This window comes from Petaurus breviceps, unplaced genomic scaffold, assembly GCF_028583685.1.
Source record: "Petaurus breviceps papuanus isolate PSGF00001 unplaced genomic scaffold, PetGlider_PUasm1.0 90601, whole genome shotgun sequence".
In the NCBI taxonomy this organism is placed as follows: domain Eukaryota; kingdom Metazoa; phylum Chordata; class Mammalia; order Diprotodontia; family Petauridae; genus Petaurus; species Petaurus breviceps.
In genome coordinates this window covers 4399475-4426689 of record NW_027187282.1, presented here as the reverse complement: position 1 = coordinate 4426689, position 27215 = coordinate 4399475, and the positions used below count along the sequence as shown (strand labels likewise).

General features: G+C 46.4%; 1 protein-coding gene across 3 annotated transcripts in view; it reads left to right on the top strand.

Annotated features, from left to right (window-relative positions):
• LOC138142690 (5'-nucleotidase domain-containing protein 2-like) overlaps positions 1-25003 on the top strand; it is a 28522-nt gene extending 3519 nt beyond the window's left edge. For all 3 annotated transcript variants that reach the window (XM_069063803.1, XM_069063801.1, XM_069063802.1), the window contains 13 exons: positions 7370-7554; positions 8390-8464; positions 8649-8704; positions 9282-9375; positions 10242-10370; positions 15861-15921; positions 16735-16837; positions 17070-17171; positions 19577-19658; positions 20600-20686; positions 20892-21032; positions 21265-21329; positions 21828-25003. In XM_069063803.1, the coding sequence (XP_068919904.1) occupies positions 7510-7554; positions 8390-8464; positions 8649-8704; positions 9282-9375; positions 10242-10370; positions 15861-15921; positions 16735-16837; positions 17070-17171; positions 19577-19658; positions 20600-20686; positions 20892-21032; positions 21265-21329; positions 21828-22089 (1302 nt within the window). In that variant the 5' untranslated portion in view covers positions 7370-7509 and the 3' untranslated portion in view covers positions 22090-25003. The remainder of the gene's footprint in view (positions 1-7369; positions 7555-8389; positions 8465-8648; positions 8705-9281; positions 9376-10241; positions 10371-15860; positions 15922-16734; positions 16838-17069; positions 17172-19576; positions 19659-20599; positions 20687-20891; positions 21033-21264; positions 21330-21827) is intronic.
• Positions 25004-27215: the final 2212 nt, after the last annotated feature.

Below are 27215 nucleotides of genomic sequence, written 5' to 3'. Positions count from 1 at the left end.
TGCATAGTTCTCTTTTCTCTTCCCAATTTTTCCTCCACTTCTCTTATTTGGTTTTCAAAATCCTTCTCTTTTTTTTTTTTTTGCTTTTTGGAGGGCAGCTGGGGTTAAGTGATGTGCCCAAAGTCACATGGCTAGTTTTTGTGTTAAGTGTCTGAGTCCAGATTTGAACTCAGGTCCTCCTGACTCCAGGGCCAGTACTCTAATCACTGTGCCACCTAACCGCCCCCAAAATCCCTCTTAAGGTCCTCTATGGCCTGTAACCATCTTGTATTTTTCTTGGAAGCTTTTGGAGCAGGAGTTCTGACTTTTCTGTCTTCCTCCTGTTCAATGCTTTGATCTTTTTTGTCCCCAAAATAGGAGTGTAAAATTGGGTTGCTCTGCTTGCTTTGCTTCCCTCGTTTGCTCATGTTGCCATTTAATTACTTGAATTTTTGGCTTTTTGCCACAGTAGGACTCTGCTACCAGATAGGGGAGCTTCATACCAAATACTGGGGTTTTCTCAGCTGCCGAAGGTATTAGTTGGGTACCCTCTCTGAAGCCTCCATACACTCTGACAATCTGGTCGTGCACCCCAGGATCTCCACTGTAGACCACAATCCATATCCAAGAAGGTTAAAGCAAGAGTGGTTACCCCTCAGACTGGTTGCTTGGTCCCCCTACAATTTGCAGGCCAGGAACTGAAGCTGCCATGTGGCAGCGGCTGCATGGCCATGGCGCCTCAACGGCTTCTTCTTCCAGGGGATAAAGGCCAACTGCACTCCCAAACTACTGGTTCCCAAAGTCCACACTGCACTGACCTCTCACTTTGTCCTTAGCATCTATGGGTTGATAATTCTGGAAACTGCCACAGCTGCTGGTGATCTGAAGTCCCTCCAGCCAGTGGCTGGTTGTGGCCATACTGAGGCTAAAACCTCGGGCTCAAGCGGCTCAAGCAGGGCTGGGGTGGACTCCCAACACACTGTGCTGGCCAAGTCCTGCCAGCTTGCTGGGCTGTCCTTAGCAGGAAGTTAGCTTCTCTGTGTCATTTTGTGGGTTCTGTAGCTCTGAAGTTTATTCAGAGTCACCTTTTACATGAATTGGAGGAGGTGGAAGCAGGAGCCCCACAAAAGTCCTGTTTCTAATCCACCATCTTGACTCCACCCCCACTTCTGAAGCTTTTGAGGTCTGGGTATTTGAGGTTGACTTGTTAGCCAGAGGGGTGTGAGAGAGAGTAAGCTACTGGCTACTTTTATTGCTGGAGCAGGCATCTCTGGAAACCACCTGGAAATGTGAAAGCTTATTTTTCCCCTGAAGGAGATGAATCCTTGAATCATCCCAGCACTAAAAGATTTTGCCTTTCCAATGGATCTTTCTCTACTTTTTTTTCCCTGAAAATTAAGTTGTTTGCCTTTGGAAAAAGGACTGGTAAGTAAACTCAGAGGAAAATGTCATTTGTAAGTAAGCTAAAACAGACAAAAGCAAATAACCTTTCTTTTAAGAGTATTTTCACTTGTAATTTACTAGTTCATAGCACCTAATGTATTCTGAAATTCCATCCTCTTAGGATCCTGAATATTTGTGCAGGGTTTAAACCACGTAGACTGTACCAAGTTCCTGAACCTGTTAGCTTTTTAAGTTCTATTCTGGGTCTTTGTGGAGGCAGTGAAGAAAGGAGGAGACCTAATAATGTGGTTAGGTTGGAGGAAAATAACTGATAACCCTGATCCTGTTTCTAACCTTTGAAGCTCCATCATAACAATTATTCACATCTCTCTAGCACTTCCCAAATCCTAAAGCACTCTTAACATCTAGCTCCTTTGACACTCACAACCAATCCTCTGAGAGAGAACATAAACCTTCCTCCCTTTCCCAGGACTTATACAATACCTGTGATTTCAGCATTGCCTTCTGATCCTTGTGTGACTCTTGAGCAGGGACCTACCTTTCCTGAGGGCCTTCATTTAGTTCTTTGGACATTGCATAGCTACCAAGGGAGAACATGGACTTGGCCATTGGTTCCATTGGCCATCTTGCTGCATGATGGACTTGAAGGTAGAAAGGCCTGGGTTCATATCCCATTTCTGTCACTTATGAAGTGTATGGCCTTAACAAGTAACTTAATCTATCTTCAGAGCTCTAAACCTCAGTTTCCTCATCTGTAAAATGGGGATAATACCTAGAACCTACTACTATTATAACAACAATCATTTATTAAGTGCCAGTCAGAGTACTAGGATCTAGGGCTATTATATCAACAACAAAAAAACAGTACCTGCCCTCAAGGAGTTTACATTCTGTTGTAGTAAAATAGCATATACATAGAAAATTAAACACAAACGATATATAAAGTAGTTTCTGGGGAAGGCCAGAAAACTGCTAGGTAACACAGTGGAATCAGGAAGACCTGAATTCAAATCCTGATTCAGACACATACTAGCTGAATGACCCTGGACAAGTCACTCTACCTCTGCCTCAATTTCCTCAACTGTAAAATGGAGTTCATAATAGCACCTCCTTGTCAGGGTGGTTGTGAGGATCAAATAAGATAATAATTGTAAAGGGTTTAGCATGGTGTTCTTCCTTTCCCTTCCTCGTAGTCCTTCCCCCAGGATACTATAAACTGGGGAGGTCATGCTCCTTGTTGGAGGTGGCATTTGAGCTTTGCCTTGTAGGCAGCCAGGGATTTCATGAAGTAGAGGCAAGAAGGGAAGGCATTCCAAGCATAGGGAAAGGGCAGAGCCAGGAGATGGAGTATTATGGCTAGAATGTCAAGGGAAGAGGAATGTGCTAAGTCTGGAAAGGTAGACTATATGTTTGTGAAGCAGTAGGGAACCCCTGGGATTTCTTGTGCAGAGAAATAACATCACAAGTCATATGAGTGCTTTAAGAATATTGTTTGGCTAGCTGCATGGAGGATGGAGTGTTCAAGGGATGCCTAGATGCAGAAAGACTGGACTATTGCAGTAGTCCAAGTGATTGGTGTTGACAGCTTGAACCAAGGCCATGGCCACAGGAAAGAGAAGGGAACAGATATAAGATGTGGAGATAGAATTGACATGACTTAGAAACTGATTGAAAAGGAGGATGACCAGTTGAGGATCCCTGCATAGCTTTAAACCTGGGTGACTTGGGAAGAAGGAAGAGCTGGGGGGGGGGGGACAGGTAGTTCTGTTCATGACATTGAATTTGAGCTACCTCAAAGACATCTACTGGAGATCTCTTCTAGACAGCTGACGATTCAGGATTAGAGTTCAAGAAACTAGGGTTGGTTATTTCAATCTGGGAGTGATCTATTAGAGATGATAAGTAGATCCAGAGCTGGTGCTCAGAGAGGAAATGTAGATAGAGGAAAGAGAAGGCCCATGAGAGAACCTTGGAGATAGCCATGGCTGAGCCATTCCTGATAATAAAACAAAAACTGACAAGGAGTGACCTCACAGGAAGGAAGAGAACAAGGGGAAAAGAAACATCTTAGAGAAGGGAGGGGGTCTGAGTGTCAGATGCTTCAGAAATCAGCCCACCTCATTAAGGCGCAAATGAAATACTGAATGCAAAACACTCTGCCAGGGGTGGCCAGGTGGCGCAGTGAGTAAGAGCACTGGCCCGAGAGTCGGGATGACCTGGGGATCGAATCTGGGCTCAGATACTTAGCACCACACCCAGAAATAACTGGCCGTGTAACCTTAAGCAAGTTACTTAACCCCAATTGCTTAAAAAAAAAAAAAAAAGAAAACACTCTGCCAACTGGAAAGTGCCCTGTGTCATTTGGCCTAGGTGACACTATCTATACAATTCTGGGTTGAAAACATGCTAAAACCTACTTGTTCCTTGACGTTGCCCTGTGGGTAAGCACTTTATCATTATACTCATTTGACATATGGGAAAACTGAAGCTCAGAAAGATTTTTAAGTTATCTGTCTAAGGGCTCGGTCTTGCCCTGTTTTCCCCAATAAATCTCAGGGAAGTATTGAGTCTGGAGCCCAGGTCTCTACGGCTCCCTGACAATATTATCCCTCTGCTTCAGAGGTTCTTAATCTGGAGTCCATAAACTTGTTTTAAAAATATTTTTTAAACTGCATTTCAATATAATTCGTTGTACTCATTTTAAACCATGCTTTAGAATGTGTCTTTAGTCACTAGACTGCCTGCCCAAGAAAGGAGAGGCATGACGTCCTAAAAGTTAGGACTAAATTGATCTGTTCTATTTCCACCTAAGGTCATCTTTCTTTTGCCTCCATGTGCTTTGATGGCACATGGGTGTAGGAGCCCCAAGTACAGAAGAAAATCAGAATGGCAACACTCCATTTGCAGTTTTCTGGGCTGGAGGCATCATGCTACCCAAGTCTGAGAACATTCCAGATCGTACTGGGAGGGCTTCAGAAAGATATGCTTGTAACTGGCCAGTTGTTTGTGCTTTGTACTGGAGTTTGACCAAGTGTTTTGGAAAGCAAATGGGGAGTGGGGGAGGGAAGGAGCTTGTTCTCTCAGGCATATTGCTGAAGGCTGTTGAAACAAACTGTTCATTGCTTTTCACTCAAGTAGAGAGAGCCCTGCACCCTTACCCACAACTCTCCTAATTGAGCAGTAAGATATTTTAGGAAAACTTAAAGCGTAGAAATGAGATCTTATTTCTGTTTCCTTTCTCTGTTTAACACTCATCCACTAGCACATGTTCCAAAAGTGGAGACAGGTCAAACAACGAGGAACAATGTCTCTGGCTAGTACAATAGGGAAAGTGTACTTGATTCTATAAATAACAAGAAAGACCCATTCTGAAAGAATCCATAGAGATTCATTTTCCTATTCTCAGTTTGAAAGTAACTCACAACTCTTTTTTTTTAACAACCGTCCTTTTTTATTGATATGCAGGGTACAGCAAATTTGGCTCAAATTTTGGTACAGCCCAGTTTTTACATCTGTAAATAAAATTCTATTTTATCAAAAAGATTTAAAAATCCTTCTTAGCTCACTAGCTGTTTAAAAAAAAAAACAGGCTGGAGTTGAATTTGGCCCATTTGCCAATCTCTAGTAAGGAATCCCCTGTACCAATGCAGAGCAATGATCTGCTTCTGCCTTCAAGGCTCAGAAAAGTGAAATGCCTAGTACAGGGTCCCAGGCCCAGCATGATGCAGAGACATTACTCGAACCCATGCCTTCCACATCTGCTGTGCTGACAGCTATCATATCTAACTTTGTTTTTTAATATAATGACTTTTCATTAGCACTCTGGGGGAAGAGAAAAGCATGAGTCAAGCAGGTAATATTATAAGTCCCAGCACAATGAATTGCGTTTACCAAGGATACATCCTACATAAAGTTCTTGGTTTGGCAACTGGAGGGTAATCATGTAGTTGGAATTGGATCATGCCATTTCTGATACTATAAGGGCCTTTGGAGATAGTCTGTTCTATCACCCTCATTCTACTGGGAAAGAAATTCAAGGCAAGAAGAGAATTTAAGTGACTTGGCACAAGATCACTTTGCTAGTTTTGCAAGTAGAGAGTCTTGAGAGTAAGAGACCTGGCTTCAGATCACCTCTTCCTAGTGTGTCTGTCCTGGACAGGTAGACCTCTCCCATGCTGAGTAATCCCCACTCCATTGATGGCTCTACCTTTCAGTTGGGCTTTTGGTGCTCTTGGTTCCTGTTTCTGCCTCCCTTGTTTAGGACCCCCATATGTTTGGGTATCTGGAACCCTACTTAGTTTTAAAGTTCTGTTCACTGGGACTTAATTTCCTAAGGAGTTCCCCTTAATCCAATGGATTGGCTAGGAGGGCTGAATATATCTCTCAAAAATAAGCATATAACATAGATGAGAGTAATTTAAGAGTCTACATACAGTGCTGTCGGCAGTAGATTTCTAAGGTAGAATTCTGAAGGAGCAGAGGCCTTGCCTTCATTTGCCTTCATTATAGCCCTAAATGTGTAACTGTCACAATCACTTTGACTCTAACCCTGTTTCAGAGAGGAACAGTAGAGGAAGAAGGCCCACAGAGGAAAAGAATTGGGAATGCTTCCAGAAATTTCTCCTGCCCAGACTTTGGAGACCATTGAGTAGCTTGTCTCCTCTGCCTTGGCCTCCTTGGCTGAGAGGCTTCACTGCCCCCTGGCTCTGTACATTCTGCAGAAAACTCAGACTCCAGCCTTGCAGTTGGGGAAACCACATGGAATCACTTTACAGGCAGATCAGTTCTAAATTAATTCTTAACGAATTCCTTATGAAAAATCCTCAGTGTACACATGCTTCCGTCTTGGAGTTCCTCTCTGAATTCTGTGGCAAAAGTGGATGTAACTCAAATTTCTGATGAGAGGAGTTTGTACCAGGAAAAAATAGGGCGTTTGCCTATTCTGAGTTAAGCAGCTAACTGTGGGTCCTGAAAATATGTTAGGGAGGAACATCAGTTTGCATGTTTTATCTTTAGGAACTGTGGTTTTCTCTAGGCAAATCACTCACAAAACTGACTGGCAGACAGTTAACATTTCTGTCTTCACTATAAAGAAAGTGAAGACTAGACTTTGAACACTCTTAGAGGTGTTTGGTGATAGAGACAGCCAGGGTTGGGCTCTCTGTTGAGGATGATTATTTCTTTGATTGCTGGTTCCTGCTATTTCAATGTTGGCTCTCCTGAAAGGCTGTTTGTATCAAACTGCTGTTACTCTGAGGCTTAAAAGAAGAGGATGGGTAGAAGTTATTCATCATAGGAATGATACGGTATGAGTCTCCATCGAGAAGAAATGTGTACCAGTGCAATGCATTGTGTTTTAGGATTGCATGAATTTTAAGCAAAACATGAAAAGATTGGGTGAGCTCCCAGGACTAAACATTAGGAATCACATGATAAAATATTGTGATAGAAATGCTGTGAGCTTTCAGAATGTGATACAAATGCTTGGGAAGCCAGGTGTCCAGTGACAGTGCTGTAGTTAATAAATAAGATGTTGGGCAATTTCCCCCAACCTCTTATGTTTGGAGGGGTATTGGCACTGAAAGTTTAACTTTGTGCCTAGTATTGTGTTATAACCGCCCCCTCTTTTTTCCCTTCAACAAGACGTAAAGCATGTGGGGCTCTATCTACTTAAGAAATATTGCACTGTTCTGAAATGTCAACTCTTAGAGCTACAAGAGGCCTTAGAAAGTTCAGCTCTCTCATTTTACAGAGGTGGAAGTGAAGGCCTGCAGAGCGTAGGGCTGTGTGTTTAGAAATGCATATGATTTACTAATCCATTAATTACCTAGCAGTTTGCTCTGCTGGCCCCTAGAAGGAAACCCCAGAATATTTGTCACTTACTCTTGGCTGCCACTTTCTACCATGGCTCAGGATTGGGTATACCCTCTTGGTGGCACGAGCTTTTCCTAAATTCTCCTGTCTATCCCATATTTTGCCCTTTCAGATCTGCTCCCACCGGGTGTGTGTAATCTTCTGAACCCTTCCACCATCTACGCCAACAATGAGGTGTGCCTGGCTGACATTGAGATCTATGGTTTTGACTATGACTACACTCTGGCTCTATATTCCAACTCCCTCCATTCCATGATTTACAACACTGCCAGGGATATCTTGGTGGAACAGTATAAGGTAAGAGAGGACTTTCCCCACCTGCTCAGTGACCTGGCCTTCACTGCCCACTTGGGAAATGCAAAGAATGCGTGTTGAATAAAGAATGTGTCATTGACTCTTCGGAGTTTCCTTGCTTCTTTAGGTACCTTCCAGCCTGATGACAAAGTTTGCATCGGGCCAGTTGCCTAGTTTGGTTTTGTTTTGAAGGGTGACAAAGAAGGGAGGAGGTTATATAAATCTCCCTAAATGTATGTAAAGGGAACCTTTGAGGACTTGCTCTCAGGGGCAAGTGGGGTACTTCCATGTTTATGGCACTGGAGAAGTAGAGGTAGGAGACCTGCATGCCAATCCCAGCTTTGACTTTGGTTTGCTTTACCCACAGCAAATCACTTTGACCTCCCTGAGCTTCAGTTTCCTCATCTTCAAAATAGGGAGGGGTGTGTGTGTGTGTGTGTGTGTGTGTGTGTACTTCTGACATCAACACTGTCACCTTCTAAATTCACTGCCTCTTAAGCCTAAGAAGGGGTTTAATGATTGAATTGTGAGTGATTTTGGTGCTTTTCGTTATGACAAGTTTCAAAGGACGAACGTTTCTCATTCTGGCTGTTTTCCCTGCTGCCTCCTCAGCTCCAATTTCTAGAACATAGACAATAACTCTACAAAGCAGAAAGTATTGAAACTCCTTAGTCGTGGCTGACGTGCCACTGAGGGCCCCGTGTCTCTGACCTGAGACTAGATAGAGCTCAGCTTGCTGTGCCTTTTCTGGAGACAGCGATATAGGAACAGTGCCTCCTCATCCCTCCTCCACCTCCTTTCTTCTTGTAGATAATTTTTCCTTTTTTTCCCCTTCTAGTATCCAGAAGGGATCCAAAAATATGACTACCTACCAAACTTTGCCATTCGAGGATTGCACTATGACATTCCCAAGGTAAGGCCCCTCTGATTGCTTTGGTCAAGCACCTTGGTGGGAGTTGGAGTGTATCACTTGCCAACTTTTGATACTTCTTTCTCCCCCAAAAACGTGTTTGGGTAAGGTAGGATGACCTCTCAGAAAATTATTTTGGTGGGTTTTCCATGTACTTATTGAGTTTCTTCCCACTGGGCTTATTCAGGGCTTACTGATGAAGATTGATGCCTTCCATTACATCCAGTTGGGCACCGTATACAGGTGAGACTTTCAGGAATTGGGGCGGGGGGAGAGGTAGACACACAATAGTGACCACAGAATTTTGCTAAATGGCAAAAAAAAATCTAAATACATAGAAAAGTGAGTCCATGAGAATATAGTCATTGTTTTGTGAGCAGAAGTATTGTCTTAGGGACTTTGGGGTATTAGTGTAGGCTAGTGCTCATTCATTTCCTCTCTTAGATATTCACTTCCCTTCCATATAGGAGAGCCCAGAGTCCTATAGACAGAAGAATCAGATAAAACTGACAGAAATCCATTTCCCTTCACTGCCAACATGGTTATTTTGTTTTGTTTCTTAATTCTGGGAATGGGTGATGACTTTTGACCAGATGATATGAATCTTCTCCCCAGTCTGACTTGATTTCCTTATTTATCAGACGTGCGTACCTTGGGACACAAAGGACAGGCCAAGGCTTGGAGAGCTGCATCTGGAAGGGACCCATTGCTGCATTATGTTTTTTCTCTCCACAATTATCCATTCTTTCAAATGGCCTCTCCACTGTGGCTTCTCCACTTACCTTTTCTCTCATGGTTTACTCTTTTTAATCTTTCCTAGGGGCCTCAAGCCAGTTCCAGATGAAGAAGTGACGGAGTTGTATCAAGGCACACATCACATTCCCCTGCACCAGGTTAGCGGATTCTATGGCAAGGTGAGTAGAAAGAGACTTCAGCCTCCTTCCTCTGGGGCTAAGTCTAATAATAACTGAAGGGAAAGGGTGGTAGTGGGGTATCAGGAAATTGACTTTCATGATCTCTGACCTTTTGTAACTAAACAGTCTAAGCTGGAGTTTACCCACAAGCCTTTATTCTAGGAGTTAAGTTCTTGCTCATCTTTCCCGAGAGAAAAGTCAGCATTTGAAACCTGATTTCTTGATTCCAAGGCCAACACTCTCCATTGCATCACAAATCTAGTTCTCATGCTTCATAATCAAGCCTATTCTTCAAGGGAGCTCTTATTCCAGTTAGATTCTCATCTCCCTGGACCTCTGTGTTAACGTAGCTCAGAGTTTTAGACAGCCTATACCTTGCTGGTGATGTTCATGCTGCTTAAAGGCAGGCAGACAGGTGTGGAGACCTCTCTCCCCTGTGCAGACACCAGCGGGTGTCTGCCACCCCAGCTGGCTCCCCACAGTGACCAGGTATGATGGAAAGAGAGGAATTTTATTTCCATCTCTGTTAGCTAAAGAAATCCTTGGGGAAGGGGGAAGTTAGGTACCTCTAGTGAGGGGAGTCTAGTACCTGTCTATCATTGACTGAACCAACAACCTCAAAAATGGGGACTTTGAATATTGGATAGGTTGGAACTTTTGGTACTTTCTGGAGCTGTTGTCAGAACAGAAGCCTTGAGGGTCAGGGAGGTGAATGAGCAATTGTCAGTGAAGCTACCTGCCTTATGTTTCTTGTCATTGGTGAGGAACCCTAAGCCATCACTCTGCCACTTTGCCAAAGCTACAGTGCACCTTAACACCCATTTCTCCAAACTTCTCACCTTCTCTTTCTTTCCTGGCTCTCTCAGGGACCAGCAGTGAAGCAATTCATGGACATCTTTTCCCTTCCTGAGATGACTCTCCTTGCAGTGGCCAACGACTTCTTCATTTCCAATGATATTGACTATGACCCTATCCACCTTTATAAGGATGTCACGGTACTGCTTCTTCCTACTCACCTGTCTTCTTCCCTGGGGGGTTTCCAGGCTGAATTTCTCTGGAGTGAGCTTGTAGAGATTGGGGCTCCATGCCTTCCCTCTGAGCTACCTGTTGGATGCCCTGGATCCTCAGTCTTCAGTCATTTTCCAGCTAGCAATGGGATGAGGTTTCTTTTCCATCAATAGCAACACATGGCTATCGAGTTAATACCTTCCTGTAACACTGATTGAGCACCTTCTCTGGAGTGTGCTGTGGCACAAGCCAGCATCCTTCCCTTTGAAGGCATAGCATCCTGTTGGAGAGATAATATCATTGCTTCCTTTATTTTGTTTTCTTTTTTGTTATTGCCTAAGTTGTATTGCCAGTGCTATGGCAGTAGGTGTACCATACATTCAAAAGATAATATAATCATCAGGGAATGGAGTGTTCCCTGAAGGCTTTTGGAAGGAGCAGAACCTCAAAGGAAAGGTTACTGATTTAACTTAGGACAGTGCAAATGGACGGACCAGCTTAAATAGAGGCACTGTAACATATGTATGTTAGGCAGTGGTGAGACCAGGGAATCAAACACAGTGATTAGTCAGAATTTGGCTTGTATAGGAGAGTAATAAGAGAAAAGTTAGTATGTTTAGACTTTATTCAGGGTTGGACCAGAGAAGGGAGAGTCAGCAAAGGTGTTACCTGCTCAGAGTGGTTTTAGAAAGATTCTCCTAGGGCCCAAGATGCTGAGCAGAGAGTTAGGGAACCTACTTTGAAGGTTGTTAGGCTAGTCTAGCCTGAATGATGGTGATGATGATCCTGGACTGAGAATGGGAAGGAAGGGAGAATGAGCAAAATGTGATGACTGAGTGGGGTGAGGGGAGAGGAATGAAGGATTCCCACATTCCTGCAAGTACCAGTGAATGCTTGTATTGGAGGTGCTGTGCCAAGCACTGGGTACAAAGATAAGTCAGGCCCAATCCCTGCTCTGGAAGTACTCCTAGATTGTGGCACAACAGAATAGGGGCTCGGATAATGGCCATTCAAGATAGACCACAGGAAACAGCAAAGAACTGTCTAATAGAGAGGAAGAAGAGAGGACTTTGGACAAGGAAGTAAAGGGAGGCTTCCTAGAGGAGGTGGCATTCGAGTGGTGGGCTGGGCCTTGGAAGACATGCACACTGGGCATTAGCAGTGGTGTGAAACAAAGAATGGACATAGAAAACCAAAGAGTATGTTTCAAGAATTGAGAGTTTGGCAGGGTCCTAGAGCCTTGCAACAGTGCCTCGGGAGCCATTTGTAGAGGACTTGGATTCTAGACTAAGGAGTTTTGGGTCTTTATACTCTCTGAACTTTCAAGTTTCAAGTCCAGTCTGGCCTTGGCATTAGGACTAGATTTCTAAGGTTGCTTACATCTCTTGAGTCTTTTTTGTTACTTTATTTGTTCGGCAGTAGTAAACCCTTATAAATTTTTGAAGAGAAGTGTTCATTTGGGAGAAGGCATATATAGGGTATAAAGGAGGAAATAGGCTGGAGGCATCGAAGGAGATTTTAAATATCCAGATGAGAGGAGAGATGAGGACCCAGACTAAAATGCTCGAAGTACAGCTGAGGAGATGGAGGGGGTGCATGGGAATGTTGCCACAGGGCTCCAGTACCTCAAAGAATTCTCAGAGGGAAAGGACCCAGGCCTCATGGAATTGGTGGAGTGCTATTCCCTCTTCCACATAGCCTTTCTTAGAAGAAGAAGGTTACCCTTTCTGAGAAATAGTTTCCAGAAGGAGAGAGGCTATCAGAGAAGTTCTTGGTATCTTGGGTAGAACCCCAGACCCTATTTTGTGGTATGACCCATGAAAAGGATGAGCGGGGTGGTATTTGGGGGGGTCAGTCTCCCTAATTTGTGCCTGTGTGACTGAGAATGGAAGGTCCTCCCCTATGTCCTTTCTTAGGGAAGGCAAGGCCATTGTACAGAACAACATTCAACATTGTAAAACACAGACTACTTTCTTAGAGACAAAATCTCTTCCCCTGGAGTGGTAGCTGGGGGCTAAATGAGTTTGCATTTTTCTGTATCTTTCCTAACTTGAACTTGGGAAAGAACAAGCTGTTCTATTAGAGAAGAGCAAGGACCCCTGAGCAGAGGCTGTTTTACCTTATCTTTTAGAACCAGCTGCCAAGGAAGCTCTGAACCTTTGGAGACCATAGAAGTATTACTGACTAATGATATCAGTGTGGAGGTTAAGAGATGGACTAGAGAAGAGAGGCCTTTTCTAGAGTTCCCCACCTCCACCCCTGCACCCTTCTGAAAACACCACAGCTCCTCTCCCAGTGAGGCGAGCCCTTGGTGACTTCCCAGGAATAAAGTCAACCTTTCCATTTGGTTTTCTTGCCCACACTACTGGGCTTAGGTGTTTTAGTGAACTGGGCAGAGATGGGGAGCTACCACTTGGGTATACTTGGGTTATTGGCAGGCTTGTAACCTTCCCACAAAGTTGTCATTGGAAGTTAACATTGGGGAGACTATTCAAACACAGAATGATCTGTCTCTATGAAGGGGCATTCAGCTTCCAGGAGCCTGATCACTGTGGCATCCACAGGATGAGCAGGAATTTTCAAAAGGCAGATGGTGTGTACATGGTGCCTAACATTTTTTAAATAAAGACATCCCAGTGGACTGAGACACCCTGGCCCTAGAGCTATTCACCTGATGAGGGGAGCTCATGGAGTGTCTGAAGGGATCCCAGAAAGATGGGCCCAGAACTCTGAGGGAGCTGACGAGAGAAGGGAGATCCCGGCAACATGTGAAACTGGGTGTCTCTGCAGGGGCCCTAGGAGAGGAGGAGGGGCACTGGAACCCCCACTGTGAAGGTTTGGGTTCTTGCTCCTCGTTTCTGCCTCCCACAAAGTGACCTTCCCAGAAGCCACCACTCCCACCGATGTATGTGCTACATGCTAAGGATACAAAAACCCCAAGACCTCCATAGTGCCTTCCCTCCTCATCCAGGCACCCACTACTGTGCAGCAGAGCAGTAAAGAGGCCTGACAGGCTTGTCGGGCTTCACACTTTGCTGGTCAGAGCAAGTCCAGAGGCTGGGGGTTGGGCCTGGTCTCCCATTTTAGGAAAGTTTGGAGGAAGGTAACTAGAATGAATGGTAAGAGGGCTGGAGGCATCCGAGAGTTTCATCAAAGTTCTGAGTTAGGACTGAGAAGACTTTTGGTGGCAAGAAGGAGGGCTAAACTAGGAACAGCAAGTGGGGGAAGGGGCCAAGGGGCCAGGAACATCAGAAGAAAGGGAATTTTCCCTTCGTCAGAGGTTTCCAAGCAGAGGTTCTCACTGCATTGAGACATTCTTGTTCAGATATGAAGTCAGGCTGGACTAGATGACCTGAAGTTCCTTCCTAGAGGGGTAGGTTGGGACATCGGAAGGACAAGTAGCTAAAATGTATGGCCTTTAGTCTCTTCAATTTCTTTTCTTCCTCTTTCTTTGTCACTCTCACTTTTGCTCTTCTCTCTTTTCCATCTCCCCCATCTCTCTTTTCTCTCTCCTCCCTTCTCCCTCTCTCTCTTTCTGTCTCCCCTTCCTCTCCTCTCTCCCCCTTCTCTCTCTCTTTCCTTCTCTCCCCTCTCCCCCCTCTCCCCTTCCCCCTCTCCTTACTCTTCTCTCCCCCACTTCTCCCTTCTCTCTTTTCTCTCTCCCCTTTCTCCTCTTCCCTTCTTTTCCTCTCTCTCTCCCCCTTCTCCCTCCATGTGTCTGTCTCCTCTCCCCTTTCTTCTTCTTCTTCTTCTTCTTTTTCTTCTTCTTCCTCTTCTCTCCCTCCCCCTCTCTCCCTCTCCCCCCTCTTTCCTCTCCTCTCCCCCCTTCTCTCCCTCACCCCTCTCTCCACACCCATACCCATTCCTTGTCCTTGTGTCCAGTACTTTTCCACTGGTATTTCTTACTGCCAGGAACATATTTGACACTCTCTGCAATTCTGGGTCTATGTGTGTTGGCCTCATGTACACTGATTACTTTTTGAGGCTACATCAACTCTCTGTTAAAGACTGCTGTTTTCTGCCTGAGAAAGAGCTGGGGCAGGGAGTGGGTAGGATGCTGTCTTCTCCCTCCCTTGTGCTCTTGTGGCCAGGCTTGGTACTCGCTCCCTGCTGCTCCTGCCTTCTCTTCCAGGCTGCAGAGCAGCCTGTCTAACTCTGTGCTAAATGTGGGCCCCAAGGTGTGATGGCTTCTGGCCCTGCTCCAAGAAGCAGGGGATTTTCTACGGTGAGTCCAGGCTGAGTCAAAAGCCCCAAACGTTGGGTCCCAAGAACATTATGAACAAGCACAAGCCAGAGCCATGTTGGCTCATCAGATCATCTGTATTCCAGGCTGGAAGGGACCTTAGAGGTCATCTGGTTTAAAGCCCTCCTTTTCCAGACAAGGAAACTGAGATGCACGGAAGTTAGAGACATTTGGGCAGTAGCATAATGTGAGGCCTCTGACTTTCTGTCTTGCCACTTGAGACCTGAAGGTTCTCCAGGTGTGGTCTAGGGACCGCCAAGAGGTGCTCAAAATCAAAACTCTTCTCATTCTGATACAAATGTGGTAAATATCCATAGATGGGGGCCATTCAGACCAAAGCTCTTTGGGGCTTCTTCAGTCATTTTCTGGAGTATAATTTGAAAACTGGTGCAGGATGTCCCAGGAATCCTCAATGCCCCATTCACAGTCCCTAGTTGGAAATCACACAAGGGCCCAAGGAATTTAATCCCTGAAGTGTTATTTGTTAAACTCCTTCATTCTCTTTTCTAACCCTCCCACTCCCTTCTCTGAGCCCCTGGTGACCCCAGATCAGTTGTTCTTGTGCTTTGGGTATGTTCTTTTCATCTGTTCTGGTTACTAGAGGGGTGAGAGCCTTTTGTTTTTCTCAAATAATTGCTTTCCTTCACTTTTTTGGGAGCCTCTTTTGCCTGTCCCAGTGCTTTCTGGAAATATGTAATTGGAAACCTTGAAGGTTGCCTTTTGACCCCCTGAAATGTGGGGTGTGCTGTTCCTTTTTCCCCAGATGATTTCTGGCACCTGTCTCCCCTGAGGGTATAAACTGACAACCTCTCTGTTACAGCTCCTAAAAGGTTGGGCAAAGTCCCAGGTCTGTCTCTGATTCTGAGTTTGTTGTCCAGTCCTCCGACAGATCCTTCTCTTTGGGAGTCCTTTAGGGGAAGCAGCCAATGGAGCTCCCAAAGCCCATCTTGAGCTCGAGTTTCTGCCATAGAACAGTTTGCACTCTGGAGAATTGTTTCCAAGTGAATTGCCTTCTCCCTTTTACCTGACAAGTTAGGAATAAGGAGGGGTGGTCCGTGAACAGGCCATCAACCTTGCCATCTGAAATGTAGCTGGAGAGGTACTTTCCTTCAAGGCTCATTGTGGCATAACGGATTCCAATCTGGATGGAAGCTTCCCTCTGACATCTCTTGGCCTTGTGGGGCTGCTCCTCAACTTTTCTAAAGCTGCATGTTTCCTCCTTTTGTTGCCTTAGGATGCCATCAGGGATGTCCACATCAAAGGTCTCATGTACAAATGGATCCTCCAGGATTTGGGTGAGTTTGTAGAGGCCCCAGACCATGGGCAAGCTCTATGTAGGAACTCCTGAAATTGAAAATAAGAGTGAGGGAGTACATGCCTGTGTGTATGTGTGTTTATGAGTGCTTGTGTGTGTGTATGTGTGTGTGTGTGTAGAGCAAGACAGAAGTGTGTGTGTGGAGAGAGAGCAAGAGAGGTGTGTGTGTGTGTGTATAGAAAGAGCAAGAGAGGGGTGTGTGTGAAGAGAGAAGTATGTGAGTGTGTGAAGAGAGGTGTGTATGTGTATATAGTGAACAAGAGAGAAGTGGGTGTGTGTGTGTATGTGTGTAAATAGCAAGAGAGAGAATTAGACCACATTTCCTTGGTTGTGTGGTTCACACTAGAGCTTGCCTAAAAATGCCGATCCCATTGGTTTTGAGCTGACTCTCACATGTGTATGCACATAGATATTCTCTCTCTTCTTTCCTGTGGTGGAAATTATTAAGAACTGTTTCTCTTTCTAATTGCTTTCTTCAGTCCTGGTCTTAGAGGTCTGGAGGTCTTAAGCAATCCTCCCCTGCTCCAGAAAGTCTGCGCTAATCTAAGGGCAGAGAGCTTGCGTGAGATCTTGGTGAGGGAATAGTTTTGTCTTCCAAGTTTTTGTCTTCCAATAGTTTTGTCTTTCCAAGAAAGGCTCTGGGGCTTTGCAGATTTGATGTGAGGCCTTGCCCCAGTATCTAGGGCTTCCCAGCTTGGGGTTTGATTAGAATCAGGGCTCCAGATTATGCCTGACTGGCAGTACAGAGTCCCCTGCCTGGGCCCTTCTGACCTCCCTGTACTTGTGTTTGTAGAAAAGTACATCCTTCGGGGTGAAGAGACCTATGCTGTCCTGCGCCGCCTGGTGGACAATGGCAAGAAGCTGTTTCTCATCACCAACAGCCCCTTCAGCTTTGTGTGAGTGTCACCAGAGGAATGGGGAGGGCACCCAGAGAAAGCTCTTCCTCTTCTCCCGCTTCCCTGCCCCCGTATCTGGGCACATGTTGCAGTGAGTCAAGAGGCTGGAGCAAGCCCTGGACCAGTGGGTGTTGGGGAGGTGAGGGATACATGCAATGTCCTCTGGGTGTCCAAGGTGTCTCTGTTCCTGCATAGAGGCCACAACCCGGTATCGTCTCCTCTGTCTCTTCAGTGACAAAGGCATGAAGTACATGGTGGGCAAGGAATGGAGGGATTTCTTCGATATAGTCATTGTGCAGGCGGATAAGCCACATTTCTTTAATGATGGCATCAAGTAAGTGTGTGGGTCTGGAAAGGATGGCCTCATTTGATCCTGTGGGATGTGGGAGGGAGGGAAGGCAGCACAAAATCCTGTCCCCAGCCTGGTGGGCCGAACCAGCCTTCTCTGGAGCCTTTCCTTCTTTGGCCATAATTCACATTTAGATAACCCCTCTGGTTTCCTAAACCACTTTTCTCACAATCACCCTGTTTGGTCAACCAGTTTTATGGAGGAGGGCAGTGAGACCCAAGGCCCTTGCTAGTAAATGTGAAAACTGAGACTTGAACCAGATATCTTGCCTCACAGTTCATTATTCTTTCTGCTACACAATGCTACTCACCAGATTGGACTTCCAAGATTCTTCTCTTTCATTTTGTCAGAGAATCAGTTTTTGTCTCCTCTTGCCTGGAGCCAGGCTAACATGTCCCAGACCATGTCCAAACCATGCCACTCACTATACATGTATCTCTTGTTAGAAGGGAATATCACAGGGCCTGCCTCCCTTGCTTGGCCCTGTTGGCATCCTAAGCACTTAGCACATCATCTGGCCACATAATAAGTGCTTATAATAAATGGTTTTGCTTTTATTCATTAATTTTGACTACAAAAGTGAAATTATATCTTGAGTTGCTGTTTTATTCCCTGAATATTGGAGGTTGGTCTGGACTGGTCCAGCTCAGAATGGTGAACCCAGTCCTGGCTCAGCCCCAGTCCCATGGGCCCCCCAGAGAAGCTTCTAACAGTTCCACATTCTTCCTTATGCCAGGAGTTCACTTTGAAAAACCAGGGCCACAGAGTGGGGTGAGAGCCATATTGTGTAAAGTTGGGCCAGACCTACTCTGGCTTTTGAAATTAAGCCTTCAGCTTGGAATTCTTATTTTTCTGGGAAACCCAGTTGGCTGAAGGTGTCCTTAAAGGGATGGAGTCTGTTTAGAAGCTTTTGGGCCTTCATTTTGTTTTCCAGAAGACTTAGCCTTAGCTTGAATGTTCCAAGTCCACTTTCTCTTCAAGAAAGCACAATGGTAAACAATAGGGGAGATTCAACCATTGAGAAATAAAGCAGAGACCAGGATCTACTCAGAGGCAGATACTCTGAGAATACTGGGCAGCCAGAGTTGGTACTTGGTGGCCCTGGGGAATCCCTCAGGGATGGTTAGGGACAGTCTCAACTGCTCCTGGCTGGGCTGAGTGAATCCTTTGGCTAGAGCACTGACTATAGTGGAGGGACTGCTCATCTCTTTGATCTGAACCCCAGGGGCCCTTCATTTGAACTTTTGGCCCTTCCTCCCACTGATTTGACTAACTTCAGATGTGACCCTACCAAACCTCCCACTACTGTATTCTCTGGGCTAAGGCCCAGAAAGAAAAAAAAGAAAAAAGCATCATAAGCCTGAATAAGCAAGGCTTCCCTGGCTTCCTCTGTTCCTGCTTATTCCTAGAATAAAGGAAGTCCCTTCTCTGCTTTTAAGTGTTGGGGAAAAGGAGGAAAGGTAGCCTCCTGCCATCAGCCACAACAGCAATTCAGAGCTGCTTTCTAGGGGAGGGGAAACACTGGGCAGATTCCCAGACTCCGGAATTTCCTTCGTAGCCTCAGGCTTGCTGCCTGCTGCTTTTCTCTGTCTCACCCATATTGTCCCAATAGCATTTGACATCCCCCTTCCCCCCAGTTTTTGTAGCCTGAAGACAGGACTTGGAGAATTCCTGCCCCAAAGTAAAGGTGCCAAATGAAGGAGGGGTGTACTGAGACAGGCACTAGCTTCACAGCTCACTGACATTCACGAACATTCTGGCCAACATGACCTCTTAAAATTTCCTTCATAAAAACATTCCATTTCTTTTTTTTTTAGAGGGGGGAAGGCAGGGCAATTGGGGTTAAGTGACTTGCCCAAGGTCATACATTTAGTAAGTGTCAAGTGTCTGAGACTGGATTTGAACTTGGTTCCCCTTACTTCAAGCCCGATGCTCTATTCACTGCACCACCCAGCTGCCCCTAATATTCCATTTCTGTTGAAGGGCCTTTAATTTTTTTGTGGGGGAGGGGGGGGAATACTCTTCCTTAGTCTTACAGGCCAAGTTATACTGACCATGTTCATAAACTCTATAAATGCTGCATGGGCCATGGTTTTCTAGGGAGGTAGACAAGATAGGAGCAGATGAATGAATGCAACAGTGTCTGGCAGAACTGAAGCCAGAGGACCAAATCCCCCCCCCCCAGAAGCCTCCCTTCTACACGAATTTCTGAAAGGAGTGTGCATTCCCTTTGAGAGGGGAATATGAGGCCCCTGACCCAGCAACCTGAGCTCTGGAGCCATATATAGCCTTCTCCTGCCAAATATCAGACATCTAATGTGGGAGAATTCCACCATCCCTGGAGGAGAGAGACACCAGATGCCTGAGCAGCTGTTCTTTCTTTCTGGCAGACCTTTCCGACGATTGGATGAGAATGGAGACCTTCAGTGGGATAAGATCGTCAAGCTAGAGAAGGGCCAGGTATACAAGCAGGTGAGGCCTCTGCCCATTGTCCAAGGGCCTGGATTGGCCCCCCTGCTTCTTTCCACGACCATATCCTCCACCTCTATTTCTCAAGTACCACAGCATCCCTTCCAGCTGGAGTCAGGGGGTCAGGTTCCTTCCTGGCCAGCTCTTAACTTGGGACGACAGGCACTGAACCTCATTTCTTCAAGGGAGTGTGAGGCTACCGTGCTGGTATTTTGGGGAGTGTGGCTTCAGGCCCTACTTGGAGGGAAACAAAGAATGGAAACCAGCTCCAGTGTGCAAGGACATGGATCCCCAGTTTCAACAGGAGGAGGACTTCAAACTTTAGACCTTTTCTGTTACCTCTGACAGCCTTTTTTAACATCAGGGCTCCTCAGTGTGGCAGATGCAGAGACTGTCAGTGCCAATGCAGCCTGGGAATATCAGAAAGGTCCCAAAGAGTTGTAGGACTCAGTTGCCTGTTTTAGCTTGAAGGGGGAGGACCCCCACCTCCCCACTTCTTCAAACCATAACCCCTTCAAGCTCCACCCGACCTTTGCCCTTCATACTCAAAGGTACCCCAACAGAAGCCGCGTTCTCAGGAAGAGCGCTTTGGAACATGGGGCTTTAGGCTCCTCAGTTTGAGATAGAGGCAGCCTTCTAGTGGTTGCATTTCTAGATCTGAGGTCTCAGTGTGGGACAAGGTCCCCAGACCAAGAGGAGGAAATATTTTCCTTTTCCTCCATCTGAGTTAGCCATAATTAAAGCCCTGACTGGTCCTCCTGGCCCTGATTTGGGGACAGAGCAGCAGGTACACTGGGCTTATGCTGGCAGAACAGCAAGGTTAAATATCAGTGCATTTCAGAGAGGAATAGTGTTGCCCAGTGAAATATCTATATTCTTCTATAATTGCTTCCCCCTCCAACTTTTAAGTCCCCATAAACCTGGGTCTCCTGCTCCATCCCTAGGGGAACCTGTTTGATTTCCTGCGGCTGACTGGTTGGCGAGGATCCAAAGTCTTCTACTTTGGCGACCATCTCTACAGTGATCTCGCAGTGAGTCTTTTTAGGGAGCTGGAAGAGGGAGAGGGGGGCTTCACAGTAGGAGCTGCATGGACAGCAATGGTGGATCCCCTCTCAGGGCCTATGGGAGAATCACTAGGCAGATTCATTGAACATGAAGGGGCGCCTGGGGGATAGGCTGTGGCTGTCCCCTTCACCACCCTGTTCTTTTCCCTGCCTCCTTGCTACCTTATCCAAGGATCTAATGCTTCGTCATGGCTGGCGTACTGGAGCCATCGTTCCAGAGCTGGAGACTGAGACCAAGATCGTCAACACAGAGCAGTATTCGCAGTCATTGACATGGCTACAGGCCCTCACTGGCCTACTGGAACGTATGCAGGTAAGTGCTTTCCCTCTGGCTGGTTTCTTTGACCAAGAGACAAGGCTTAGTGTGGCAGCTCCAGCAATAACAGCCTTTGGGCCATTGGGCTGCTGGGTCTCCCATCTCCCTTCATGTCTAGCCCAGCCTTTTTGGCCCTCTAGCTTGTCCACAGGGTTGACAGGGTCAGGGTTAGGATTCTGTGATGTGGTAGCACTTCAACCAGAATGTTTTCTTTTTGGTTGCTGCCCAGATGTTTCAAGATGCTGAGTCCCAGCAGGTTCTCCAAGACTGGATGAAGGAGAGGCAGGAGATGAGGTGTGTTGAGACTCCAAGGGCAGTGTAGCTGGCTCTAGGGGAGGATGGGACTTGGGCTAGACTTCCCTAAGGTGGGAGGTGGCTTCAGCTCCATGAGTGAATAACCTCCTAAGACCCCTGGCCCCATGATGCCAGTCATATAAGGCCTGTCCTGACACCTGCCCTTCTCCCACCCCCTCTTCCTGACACCTTGTTTCCCTGTCCTTCAGTTGAAGAAGTGTGTACCAGACACTGGGTAGACAAGGTGCCAGACCGAAAAAAAAACATAAACAAAACAGCTTCAGCCCTCAAATACTACCATTCTAGGGGGATGTCAAGAGTTCAAATGTCACAGTCATGTTGAAATTCATCTCCATAGTCCAATCTGTTAGCATTTGTCAGGAGCAGAGTCTGTAACAGGTCAAAGATAGACGTTGCTCCTAGGCTTTGTCTGTGAGGCCTCGCCCCCCTCCATCCCCACCATGAGCTGAAGTTCTCACACTCTCCATTTTCTCCCAGGGCTGTCACCAAGAATTTGTTCAACCCTCAGTTTGGCAGCATCTTTCGAACCTGTCACAACCCCACATACTTCTCTCGTCGGCTCTGCCGCTTCTCAGATCTCTACATGGCCTCCATCAGCTGCCTGCTCAATTATGACCTTCGGTACACCTTCTTTCCCCGACGTACCCCTCTGCAGCATGAGGCCCCACTCTGGATGGACCAGCTCTGCACAGGCTGTATGAAGACTCCCTTTCTGGAGGAGATGGCCCACATTCGCTAATGTGTGCTTGCCATCCGGGGGTGCTGGGCCAGTCACAAGCCAAGGTCTCAGCACATCCCCCTCCCATCCCCTAGCTTGGTCTGGGGTTGGGAGCTAAAGGGTGACCACGGGGCTGACCACCAGGGTGTCCCATGTGACATACACCGGCATCAGCTGTTGTCTTTGTTCATTAGACTGCCTTCGGGACCCACATGACCCTATTCGTAACTGTCCATCGGATGGGAATTCAGTGGGTTTGTCTGTTTTGGTGCTAAGGAGGAGCCTGTCCCTGAGGCTTGAGGGACAAGCCCCCAGTTAGAAATCCGTTTCTCTGAGCCATGTAACAGAGCCCAACCACAGCTGAGAGAGAAAGCATTAGAAAGAGTGTGAATCCATGTGCCTACTGAAGGAGCAGGCAGAGAATCTTAGAACTCTGAAGGCTAGTCCCAGTGGGCTTTGGAGGACTCTCTCCCTTTGCCATTTGCCAGATGGCATCTGGGGCCTAGGAAGTGAAAGGACTTCCCCAAGGTCCTAGTGCTCATAAAGTAAGATTTAGTTGGGGGGATAGCAGTGGGGGGGGGGGGAGGAAATGTGTTGTTCTTTGGGGGTGGGAGGATTGGAGTCTTTACTAGGTTCAGAGGCCTTGCCAGACCCCTCAGGAGGGGCCTGGAGCCTGCCAAGAAGCAAGCTGCTTTGCCTCTTCTGTCACAGCCTTCTCCCCTTCCTGGAAACCTCAGGCTGAACCCTTGCCTTGAAGTGGGCCCCATGCCTTGCCTGCTTTCTTTTTCTTGCCAAAAAGTTGCAGCCTTTACTCTCAACTGCCCAGGGAGAACTCTTCGGAAAACAGAAGGGTCAGGGCTGGGTTACAGACTGTTTGGCAGGCTGGGAGGCAGGAGGTGCCCCCAGAAAGTTCCCAAGGTTATTGCCAGTAGCAGGAACTCCCTATTCTGTCAAGGCATATACCAACCCAGCCCTCCACCAAGAGATTGGATGGAGGGTTTTGGCAGGCTCTCCTCCCGTTCCTTCCACCTATACATAGGGAGAAGCCCACTATCCCATCCTGTCACCAAGGAGTCTACATGTGCAGAACATCTCCACTGAGGACAGTGGGACATGGTGAGCATTGTGCTGTCACTGATCCTCTGAGCCCTCCAGTGGCGGGCTCCCATGGAGTTGAAAACATCTCTGACCCAGCCCCCACCACCTCCTTCCCTCCCAGTCAGCTAAAGCGGCTAGGCCGTGAGGCAGGGACCAGAGTGCTCTCACCTAAGCCTTCTGCCTCTCTGGCCACCCCTCAGTCTTCCTTTTCCCCTTTCCTCTTAAAGGAAAACAAACCAAAAAACCATTTCTGAAGTTGCTCTTCCCTCTACTTCCTCAGGCATCTGCTGAATGAATGTCCCCAGGTAAGTGTTAGGTGCTGAGGACAGTAATGGAAGAAGTAAGCCACCCCCTGCTTTCAAGGGGCTTACATTCTGATGGAAGAAGAGAGATGACCTACATAGAGGGGCCTGGTGACCCAGGAGTCGGAGAAGGCCGGGCTGGTGAGGGGAGACATAGGGCGACTGATTAATGTGTCCTCTCAGAAAAGACCGTTCCCGGAAGTAGAAAGGATGGGGGCCGGGGAGTATGACTGGAGAGCCAGCCCATGAAACAGAGACCAAAGGCAGTCATCCTTCTGTCCAGTCAGTCCGTCAGCCCAGCCTGATGCTGTGGCCAGTGTTTCAGCACCTCCACTTGCTTCCCTACTAGAGTTCCACTCACTTCTAATGGTGTAGAAATTATTTACTACTTTAAAATGGTCATTCCCCGCCCCCCACCCAGTGGTAGAGTTCTCAGGGCCTTCTTTTCCATGCAGAGATTGTGATGGAGAGGGTGGAAGACTGAAGGGAAGCTGGCAGAGGACTTGCAAAGGGATTGTCCACGTACTCAGCAACAGGAGGGAAGCATCCTCCACAAGCATTTCATTTTAAAACTTTGAATAAATAAGAATAATGGAGGTTGGGGTAGGCAGTAAGTAGCTCCAAGAGGACAAGGAAAGGCACCTCTTACATGCTGTTTGAGCCAGGCTTTGAAGACTTGGTGTTGTAAGAGGCTCTTCAAGGGAAGGGAGTACACAACCTAGTTAGAGGCAGAAATGGGAGGTAGCAGGTCTTCAGCGTGGGAAGAGGAGTACTGTGGGATACATTCAGATAGGCAAACTAGAGCCACGCTGCAAATAGCTTGCAATTCCCAAGGTTTTCATGCTCAAGTAGGGACCGTGAACATGGCCAGAACTGGGCAGCCTTGGAGCAGGACTGTCTAGGGACAAGTGCAGGGGAGGGGGGGAACTGGAGCCAAAGCCTCAGAGTGGAGAGGATGGGCTGGTCACACAGCAATTTGTTTGAAGAAGATAGAAGATACTAATACCCTTAAAATACATGTAGTAGCACTTTTGTGGGCACACCAAATGAAATAAAGATGTTCACCCACTGGGGAATGGCTAAACCATGGTACGTCAATGTAATGGGATATTATGGTGCTATGAGAAATGACAAGCCTAGAAAGACCAACAGGCAAAGTGTAGCAAGCAGGGCTGAGGGAACAATAATACCCAGTGACTGTAATGACATATGAAAAGAACCACCATAAAATCATGAACTATAAGTGGGGTTTTTTTATTTACAAACAAAAAAAGACACAGCCCCAAAGGAGATGTGAGAAGATGGCTCCCACGATTCACCCCACCCCGGTTTTCTGAGGTGGGGCGTCAATGGATGTGGAAGATTGCATATCATTTCAGATGTATTCAATATGTTGGTTAGTTTTGCTTATGGCTTTTTCTTCCTCTTTTTTCTTTTAAAAATCCTTTTATTATATGGAATGACTTTTTGAGAGAAGGGTGGGGGCATGGCAATTTTGACAACGTAAAAGAAAATTAAAAATCTTTGTAAAAGAAGATGGGGAGTGTTTTTTGAACTGTCCATACAATAGTGTATTAAAGAAACCGAAAATGTCCTTGAACCACATTGAGAGGCATAGGACCTGGGAGGTAGTTCTGCAATATTTTGGACTGGTTAGACCACACTTGAAGCACTGTGTTCAGTTATGGGGCCCACATTTTAGAGAGGGTATTGATGACAGCTATCATAAATTTATGTTTGGTCGTGTCCAATTCTGTGACCCCATTTGGGGTTTTCTTGGCAAAGATACTGGAGTGGTTTGCCATTTCCTCCAGGTAATTTTAAAGAGGAAACGTGAAGTGACTTGTCCAAGGTCATACAGCTATTAAGTGTCTGAGGCCAGATTTGAACTCACGAACATGAGTCTGACTTTAGGCCCAGCACTCTGTGCACTGCATCACAGCTGCCCGAATTTATTAAGCAAATAAATAATAATGTGCAAGACACTTTGTTAAGTGCTGGGGATGAAAAAAGATGGTCCCTGCTTTTGAGCTCACCTTCTACTAGAGGCGACGACATGCAAATAACTGTACATGAGAGACCTATAGTGTGATGTCTGATTTCTAATGTTATCAGCTTGAGCCCCCACTAACTGTTCCTCCCATTGTTAAGTGCCAGTAAGAAGCAACCCAGTTCCATTTAATCACATCAGTTAGCTTTTATAGAGTGGTATTTACTTTGAAGATGCAAAAAGGGCAAAACTGCAAGCATTTGCTCCCAACACCTTGGGAATACAATCGTTCCTAAGCCACTTTGTGGAAAGTGGGTTCCCTCGGCATGGCCAAAGTGACTAAATCTCGGCCAATCAAAAAAAAAATTGGGAGACTAGGTGGCTCAGTGAATAGAGCACCGGCCCTGAAGTCAGACACTGAACACACACACAAAAAAAAACTAGCCGTTAGACCTTGGGCAAGTTACCTCTCTCCCCCTAGAGAATGTTCATGAGTGCTGTATAGTCTCCGAGGCACTTGGAATTCTGTATCATCATGGCGCTTCCAGAAGTAGTGTCTAGTGATAAAAACTGGCTTGACTGGTATGGCTCCAGCCCCCCACAATGCAAGTGTGTCAAAACCTGGCCAGTTACCCCTATTAGCCCCTCGCTGAAAGTTTTCTGCTTCCCTGGTTCTCATTCCTAGGCCCCCATCCCACACTCCTCACTCTGTATCAGGTAATTTAGAAAATACCCTCGCTTTGCTGCTCCTCTAGTTAATGGGGCAGTCTTCCATCGGTTTCATACTGGTCTATCTGTGTTTGAGGCCTCTGATAGGAGCATGATTATTCCCTCCCCTACCATATGCTGACCACTGTGGATGTGGAAGCCACACATCAAGAATATCCCTTAGAGCAGTTCTTGGCCTTTCCTTGTTGAGTAGCAGTAAAGTTTGTGTGCTTATGCTTTCCATCTGAACTCCCCAGCACCACAGATTGGTGACTGCAGGAGAATAGGAAGAGCCCATTCAAGGTAGCTTTTTGGAGAAAGGTTGGGAGGGGGGAGAAGAAGGAAACGGGTCAGTCAATCAACAAGCCTCAAAGAGGACAATCTTCCTAAAGTGCCCAGTGACCTTTGGAGGCTTAGCTACAAAGGCTAAGGGAACTTGCCCCCCACCCCAGGATATCAAGCAATGGATTGCTCGTTGTTGCTGAATCATTTTTCACTCGTGTCTGACCCTTTGTGACCTTATTTGGAGTTTTCATGGTAAAGATACTGGAGTGGTTTGCCATTTCCTTCTCCAGGTCATTTTACAGATGAGGAAACTGAGGCAAACAGCAGTTAAGTGATTTACCCAGGGTCACACAGCTAGTAAGTGTCTGAGGCTGGCTTTGAACTCAGGTCTTCCTCACTACATAACTGGTACTCTATCCGCTACAGTCACCTAGCTGCCCCCAATGGAGTGGCTTAGGAAAAAGAAATTAACCCCAAAGGATTGTCTGATTGATACTTTGGCTGTTCTCCATGGTAACTAAAGTTCTTACTCAAGATGGGGAGGGAGCAGCAGGAGCAGACTTGAACTCAAGAACAGTACAAACAGCCAGAATTCCCCTGGTGACTACCACGGCCCATTTGCAAAATGGCAGGCTTCAAAAGTACAGTGATAGGAAGCTTGCTTGTTGAAGGACCAAAATGTCCTTCAACAAGCTTTTGAAGCCAGGATAGGCATTATTGAGAAAGGCACTCAAACTAGCCTCATGAAGGAGAATGAATTGCCC